Here is an 8,414-nt window from a genome sequence, read left to right on the forward strand (position 1 = left end):
GGCCTGGAGGTCAATTCCTCCCAGTGTACCAACAGCAATCAAGGCTCAATTACACCGAGACTTTGCACTCAGCCCACAAAGGGGTGTACCAAGAGTGACCACCTAGAGTGATTGGGGAAGCTGAGCTACCGGCCCCTATAGGTCACTGACCACACAAAGCCACTCCATCAACACAGGGAGGCAGCCAAAATGCGGAGACACTGAAGCATGTCACGAATAGGAGAGATGGAGGAAAGTAAACTACTGGACGACACAGTGTTCAGAACCACATTTATAAGGTTACTCAAGAATCTTCTAAAAACTGCTGAGAAACTTGAAGAAACCTCCAAGGAACTTAGTGAGACCTTCAAGGACCTTAATGAGAATGCCAAAAAAATGGAAAAGGACTAGTCAGAAATTAAGCATACACTGTCTGAAATAAAGAATATACAGAAACTCAACTGTAGATCACCGTACCCCAAGAGTCAAACCAAAGATCTGGAATATGAGAAAGCAAAAAACACCCAACCAGAGAGGCGGAAAGAAAGAAGAATCCAAAAGTGTGAGGATAGCGTAAAGAGCCTCAGGGATGGCTTTAAGCGTACCAACATCTGAATTTTTGGGGTGCCAGAAGAAGAGAGAGAGCAAGATATTAAAAAATCTATTTGAAGAAATGACAGAAAACTTCCCCCACCTGGTGAAAGAAGTAGACTTACAAGTTCAGGAAGCGCACAGAACCCCAAACAAGAGGAATCCAAAGAGGACCATACCAAGACACATCATAATTAAAATGCCAAGGGCAAAAGACAAAGAGAGAATATTAAAAGCAGCAAGAGAAAAACAGTTAGTTACCTACAAAGGAGTACCCATACGACTGTCAACTGATTTATCAACAGAAACTATGCAGGCCAGAAGGGAGTGGCAAGAAATATTCAAAGTGATGAACAGCAAGAACCTACAACCAAGATTACTCTACCCAGCAAAGCTATCATTCAGAATTGAAGGTCAGATGAAGAGCTTCACAGACAAGAAAAAGCTAAAGGAGTTCATCACCACCAAACCAGGATTACATGAAATGCTGAAGGGTATTCTTTAAGAAGAGGAAGAAGAAGAAAAAGATAAAGGTAAAAATTATGAACAACAAAAAGATATCAAATACCTACCTACCAGCAAGTGAATCTAAAAATCAAGTGAATAAAAATTCTGAAGAACAGAATGGACTGGTGAATATAATAGAATCAGGGGCATAGAAAGAGAGGGGACGGACAATTCTCAGGGGGAAGGGGGTCTGAGGGGTGCCGGAAGAGATTGGACAAAAATCTTACACCTATGGATGAAGACAGTGGCGGGGGGTAAGGGCATGGGGGTGGGTGGGTGGGGAATCAAGTGGAGGGGAGCTATGGGGGGAGGGGGAGAGGAATACCTGTAATAATCTGAACCATAAAGATTTATTATAAAAAAAATTAGCCTGCTGTAGTTGGTAAAACATTTAATTAACTCACCCCTAATGCCTTGGTGGGGCCAGACCAAATTATTTCGAGGTCCTTATATGTTCCCCACCCCTGGTTTAGGATAATGCTGCTTGGGTCCCTCAGAAACTTGCTTTCAGCCTTGAGTAAATCTCAGACTCCTCCCTCCCAGTGTGCCTTAAAGTTGGGGCCAGAGGCCTAACTGCCTGGTGCTCGGATGAGGTAGATTGACTTTCTTCTGGCCCAGTAACAAGCTGAACTTCAGGCTTCTAGAGAAGACAACTAGTTAAGACTCCCACCTAGTCAGCTGCACAGAACCCCTGCCGGAGCTGCTGCCTCCGGGCTGCAATGTCTTCAACCCCACCCTAAATAGCAGGGCCAGTCTTGGGTGGCAGGCAGGCTGCCCTGGGTATGGTGGAGCTAGTAGGGAAAAGTGTCCCTGTGAAAACTCCCTTCCTGATGTGGGCCTGTTTCTTCCTAGTAACTAACAGATGCATAGGAAGATGACTTCTCTGAAGAGCCCCCTGTTCTGCACAGAGAAACTAGACAGGGTTCAGACAACCCCGGACTCCAGGTGAGCCCCCTTCCCCAAGTCAGATATGCATGTGGATTGAGGGTGGAAAGCCCTCAGGAGGTAACCTGATAGAAATGGGACTGTGAGGCTGAGATAAGATGTTAGGTCTAGTATAGGCTGCCCAGGGCCTCTTCCTCCCACTCCCAGGCCTGACCCAGTGCACTGGGACCTAGCAGAGTCCAGGCAGCTCAGGTTACCAGCCTCCTCCCCTGCCCACCTGTCCTCAGGCCAATTTGGCTAGGACAAGGTTTGCATTTCAGCACCACCCCATTTCTCCCAGCCTGGTAGCCTCCTTCAGGTCAGGTGAGTCTGCCGAACTCCTCACCACAGAGCTCCAGGCCACCAAGAGGAGGCTGCTAGGAGGCAGTTCTGCCGGGATCATGGCTCATGGTCAGGCCCCGGAGCTGTGAGTCTGACACCTCCATATCACCCCCTCCCCAAACTGATCCTCATCCCTGTGCCTACTGTTCATTGATTCTTGGGTCTGCTTCTCTGCTTACCTCTTGGCCAGAGAAATAAGAAAGGGTTTTTGACATCCAGGGGTGGATGGCTCCTAAGCATCTCTGAGAGATCTAAGCTCAGGCTGAGCAAATCTCTTGGCAGGGGGGTCGGGGGATCACTGCTCTCAGCTCTCTGGGAGGAGGGGCCACTGAGACCCCTTTGTGCAACCCCTCTGTGCATCCAGGAGTATCCTTCCCCAGGGTCGAGCTATTTGCTTGCTGTGCTTATCACTGCTGTGGCCTCTAGAGTACTCCTCTCCAATCTCTGCCCTAAGCTTCTGGCTTGAAGCCAGGGCAGAATTGGCACTGAGGATCCATGGGTTGGACTCAAGGGTGCCTTGTCCCTAGAATGGAATGTCTCCTTTGCAGTCTGCACTGGCCAGAAGGCTTGAAGGGTGAAGAGATAAAGAAATACAGTCGAGAAGGGGTAAGTGTGTGGAGGCTGACTTCTTGCTGCCCAGCAAGGAAGGGGCCCTGGGCTGCCTGAATTCAGTGACTGCTGGCTCCTTGGCCACCTGAGTGGTGTTCCTCCTGGGTGGGAGTGGTGCATTCCCCTCCAGTCACAGGCTGCCTATTAGGACCCAGAATCACCAGGAGTCAAGCTGTGCTTGGAACTGAGCCCTCTACACCCACTGGCTATTTACCAGTGACTTCATGCTCAGTCTCCAGGGGGCCCTGTGGCAGTATTTCCTGGTGGCTGGAGCAAGGCCCCTTTGGTGTTGTGATCTCCCAGGACTTCTCAGCCCAAGCCCCTGTGTTTGCAGACACTACTAAGTAAATACAACCAGCAATACCACAAGCTGTTCAAGGACATCCCCTTGGAAGAGGTGGTTCTCAAAGGTGAGCTGTGTCCCTGGTATGCCTGGGCAGGTGCCTGTAGTGCCTGAGGCCCAGGTACTGTCCTCACAATTTAGAAATGGGAACTGGCTGCCCTTTGGATGTGGTTGGGTCTTTTTTCTTCAAAAGTGTGAGAAGACTGGACTGGTTTGGAATATAGATTTGAATTTATGAAAGTTTTCTTGAGGAAACTAAAGGGCTTCCAAATATTATTTCTGTTATGTTCTTATCAGTGATGATTCTTTCCTGTCAGGCCTCTCACTGAACAATCAGGGTCCTCTCTGTAGGTAGGAAAGGGCAGGGCAGGGCATTCTGCCTGAGGGAGTGAGAATCCATGCTTGAGTGGAACCAGGGCAGAAACCTGTCTGAACCATTTGAGACATAGATGGAGAAAGAGGAAACATCTAGCAGTCTGCTGGGGTGGAGTGGGGGCAGTTAGGACTCTCAGGAAAGGACTCGGGGTACTGGAGGATGGGCTATTTGGGAAGTCGGGTTCTAAGGAGGAAGACAGTTCCTGAGGCTAGACTCTCGACTCTTCACTGTGAGGACCCAGGCCTTGGGGCTTCCCAACAGACCTTGCTCATGGTAGTCTTCTCTTTTGTGACTTCCCAGTGTGTTCCTGTGCCCTCCAGAGGGACCTCCTTCTTCAGGGCCGGCTCTATATCTCCCCCAACTGGCTCTGCTTCCATGCCAGCCTCTTTGGCAAGGATATCAAGGTAGTAATGAGTGGTAAGGGCTGCCATAGTCCAGTGAGATCCCTGCCCCAGCCCAGGAAAGAGAGGGGCCCCTGCCCTGCAGGCATGCCTTGAGTCACACCTGTCCTCCTGCTGCTGGTGAGGCCCCTCACTGGTTGGAGGAACAGCGAAGAGGCATCTCACCTGGTGTCAATGCACCCCTTCCAAAACAGAGGCCCCGAGTCTAGACTCTACATCGGGCCTGAGTTGGCCTGAACAGTTCACAGACAAATTATTCTGCCTCTGAAATGCCGTTAGAATCAGAGTGTGATGTAGATGTGGTCAGGACATAGCTCAGGGAGCTCCATTATTAGACAGGATTCAACAGAACAGCCATCCTTGGCCTCCTGGGTAAGAGGGTGAAAGTCTGAGTGACATGAGCTGCCAAGGCTGGGCATGGTGCGGGTACCTGGAAGGGGAACGTGTATGGGAGGGGGAGGTTCACGCTCTCCCACATAGGTCCAGGCTTCTCCATGGTGCCCGTGCTTGGCTCACTGCACGCTGGGCTGGGCCCTGTTCTGGAAGCAAAGGGACCGCGTCCTTGGGAATGAGTTCTGAAGGAACCATGCCTCTCCTCCCTCAGGTGGTCATTCCTGTGGTGTCTGTGCAAATGGTCAAAAAACACAAGATGGCACGACTCCTTCCCAATGGCCTGGCCATCACCACCAACACTAGCCAGAAGGTCAGTGAGTCTCTGAGCCACACTCTCTTGTTAGTCTCCCCGTCGCAGCCCCAGGAGCCCACAGCCTGACTCAGCACACTCTCACGCCTTTGTTTTCTTTCCATGTCCCAGTATGTTTTTGTGTCGCTGCTCTCCCGGGACAGTGTATATGACATGCTGAGGAGGGTCTGCACGCACCTACAGGTACGGAGCTCAGGGGCAGGAGTCAGGCCAGAGAGGCTTCTCGGGCCTGGACTGGAGTTTTGGGACAAGGCTGTTGGGGAGGGTAGCCCATTTCTTCAGCACAGGGAACAGGGGCAGGGAGAGGGGAGTAACAGGCTCAGGCTCAGTGGATCAGAGGCAGTCCTGGGACTGTGTGTCTGTATTTGTGAACATGTCTCTTTGAGGCCAGTGACCTTCGTATGTCCCCATGTAGATGCCCTCACTTGTGCTTCTTCTGTGTATAGAAAGACAGTCAGGAGCATGGGGCTGCTTCCCAGGATGCCTATAGCTCTCTCTGGCCTATGGTAAGAAAGGGGGAGGAGCAGCAGCAGGGGAGAGTAGGTTGCCTTAGACTTGACCCTCTGCTCCAGCATTAGATAGGGCACCCCTGCAAACTATGGGAGCTAGGCTCCATCTGATCCAAAATGGAGGTAATGCTTCCCCATGCCTGATCTTCGCTGTTCCAGATGGACAAGTAACTTCTGTTCCCTTTCCTCCTCAGCCTTCCGGCAAGAAGAGTCTGAGTGTAAGAGAATTTTCAGAGGAACCTGAGTGCGAGTCTCTGGTGAGAGCTGAGGCTGGGAGCAAAAGCTGCTGGCTTGAGATTGCCTGTGGTTCTAAGCCTTCAGGCCTCCCAGGCAGGGCCCACCATGTAGAACTGAGGCACCAGGCTCAAGAGCCAGCAGTCATGCTGTCAGGGTTCTCCTAGACCTGCCACACTCCAACCACGCAGAGCCACCAGGTCCTGGCAGATGTGCTGATTTTATGAGTAGAACAGATGTCTAGGTCCCAGAACAGTGTCCAGGTTGAATCTCACACTGTACAGGCATGGAGCCAGTGACCCCTCCTCTTCCTTTCAGCAAAGTCAGGAGGGACTTTAAGGGGATAGAGATGTCCCTGGGGAAGAACTTCAAAGGCTACTAATGTAGAACCCAGACAGACTCATTTTAGAGTTGCTGAGGTCCCAGCAGTTTCCTTTGGCAGCTGGGGTTCAGGGTAAGTCGAGCTGAGTTTCTAGAGCAGGAATGGGGGTGAAAATGGCCCCAGGGTGTTTGAAGCCTTCTTCAGTAACTACAGCAGTCAGGCAAGCATGCAGTATGCACAATACCATGCAAGGAGATAGAAGGTGATGTTCCCATTTTTGTTGATGGGGACCTTAAGTGCCCACTGCCAAGATCGTTGACATGCTTAGACTTAGAGCACAGATTAGAAGTCATGCCTTATACCATCTAAGATAGGTTGTGCTGGGCTTTCTCAGACCCAGCTGATCTGACCATATACTTCAGTGGACTTATATCTTGGATCTACACTAGCAGTCTTCAAAGACATTGTTCCCTGGAAGAGTAGCTGGTTACAGCAAGGAAGCAGACAGGAGAGACACGTGATTGCTGTGCAATGGTTTCCCCCTTCCCACGTACCTGCTTCCTGTACTGCTAGGCATCTATGTTGGAAATATACAGAGAAATCTTTGATAACGTGGTGGGGGCACCTTAGGGCAAATAAGATCCCAAGGGCCGTGGTGAGACAGCTTCTGCTTTTTCTGCAGGAAGTCCTGATCCCTGAGATGAAGTGGAGAAAACTATGCCCTGCCTCCAGGTCCCTGTCCCTCCCAGGCAGCATCCCTTGTATCCCTCCAGCATCCATGGACTCCCCAGACAGCTTCTTCTCCTCCAGGAAACCTCCAGGGTCTGGTGAGTTCAGGGGCCTTGTCCCATGGTAACAGCATGCAAAGACCAGGCTTCTTCTCCTCCCACTTCTGTGAAAAGCGGTCATCACTGCCAATGGGGCTTCTGAGAGCTGTTTCTTTCTCCAAATCCATAAGGGAAAGCCAAGAGCCCAAGCAGCTTCAGAGAACGGCAGGAGGTTGGCATGCCCCATGCTGAGCTGGGGTCCTGCTGTCCCAGGAAGATGAGTAACTGCTCTCTTATTGCAGAAAATGCTGTCTGTGAGGAGGAGACACTGGAGGAGGAGCCCAGGAGCAACGAAGAGCTGAGGCTCTGGAATTACCAGCTCCTCAAGGTCTTCTTCGTGCTGTAGGTGATTGTTTAGAGGAGGGGGTGTGCGGGTGTTTGGAGGAGGGGCCTTCGCGGGTGAGGAGGTCACTGTCCAGAGGAAGGGGAGGGTTCTGAGTCAACTGCAAGCTCCTGGGTGGTGTCTGGAGGCCACCTGGCAGGCAGGCCCTCCTGTGGGGGAATTACTTCCAGTCTTATGTTTACAATCTTGTAATTTAGGACTAAGGCTGTGCAATGGGGAGGGGCAGGAGGTGAAACTGTTGAGAAAAGGAAAAGTTGTATAGGATTGGAGAAGGCTGGCAAATTGGGGAGGGCCATCAGGTAGTCTAGGAAAGCCATGGCCTTCTTGCTGCCCACCATTAGGGCAGTTTCTGGTACCCCAGACTCATCTGTAACTCTGCCTGAGGACCAGCAGATAGTGAGCATGGTGGGATGCTTCATGAACAGCCAGCCCCTGGTTCCTCTCACCTTACCTCATCAGCATCCTCTGGCTCTGCTGACTGGGGCCTACCACCTTAGGGGATAATCTTAGTCTCCCAGAGGAAGTGTAGGACCAAGGTGGCTGGTCAGAGGGAAGGTGGGATCAGCTGAAGAACCCAGAACTCCTGCTGGGCTTTGAACGCCATGGAGATGAGTCTCAGGATCCCCATGTGGCCTTTGGAATGAAAGATATCCAGGCTTGAACATGGCTGCAGGGCAAAGGGTTCTTTAATTCTTCCAATTGCAAGAGGAGCTTAGTCCCACTCCTACTTTTGGTGAGCCTCTAAAAGTGCCCTTTTTCTAGACGAGAAAAACTCTTGCCCCCTTTTTCTCCAGGATCTGCTTCTTGGTCGTGTCCTCATCCTACCTGGCATTCCGCATTTCCCGGCTGGAACAGCAGTTACGCTCCCTGAATTGGGCTGGCCCAGTCCCTGGGCACAGGTGATGGCCTTTCTCTTCCCTTAGCCCTGGGGTTCAGGGCTAAGACCGGGACCAAAACCTACAGCCAGGCTGCTTGTTACCTCGGCTGAATCGGCCCTACCCTTGATAAGCTGGCTTGATGGCCCCAAGCAAGATTGGGCAGAATATGTGGGGTACACAGATCCCACCTGACCCCCTTTATGGAGGGTAGGGGGAGGCTTCAGTGACCTAATTCTCTACTTTCTAAGCCCTTTCTCTGATCTAGGCATCTCTCCTATGTGCAGGTAACAGCCACTTGGCCTTTGTCCCCCTCTTCCAAGAAGAATGCCTTGGGTGCTAAGGTTCCATCAACGGTCCCCTTGGTTTCTGATGCTGCTGATGTGCTGGAACTGACTATGAAGGAAAACATTCCAGATCCCTCCTCTTCCCCGACTCTTCTCCTTCCTCCAATGAGTGATCTGAAGTACCTCTTTACAAAGCTCCTACAATTTTTGAACTCAGACAAAAAGCCAGGTTTTTAGAACCA

At 51.2% G+C, this 8,414-nt stretch overlaps 1 protein-coding gene across 1 annotated transcript; it reads left to right on the forward strand.

Moving 5' to 3' along the window:
* Positions 1 to 1,939: 1,939 nt before the first annotated feature.
* Positions 1,940 to 7,913, forward strand: GRAMD2A (GRAM domain containing 2A; the record flags this gene model as incomplete). The annotated part of the gene is made up of 10 exons (XM_079772533.1): positions 1,940 to 2,022; positions 2,892 to 2,949; positions 3,287 to 3,362; positions 3,972 to 4,075; positions 4,677 to 4,775; positions 4,887 to 4,958; positions 5,479 to 5,541; positions 6,523 to 6,667; positions 6,910 to 7,009; positions 7,805 to 7,913. The coding sequence occupies 10 exons, from the start codon at positions 1,940 to 1,942 to the stop codon at positions 7,911 to 7,913; spliced, it is 909 nt and encodes a 302-aa protein (XP_079628659.1).
* Between the last annotated feature and the right edge of the window lie 501 nt (positions 7,914 to 8,414).

The sequence above is a fragment of the Cnephaeus nilssonii genome (assembly GCF_951640355.1).
Source record: "Cnephaeus nilssonii genome assembly, chromosome: 1".
NCBI lineage: Eukaryota > Metazoa > Chordata > Mammalia > Chiroptera > Vespertilionidae > Cnephaeus > Cnephaeus nilssonii.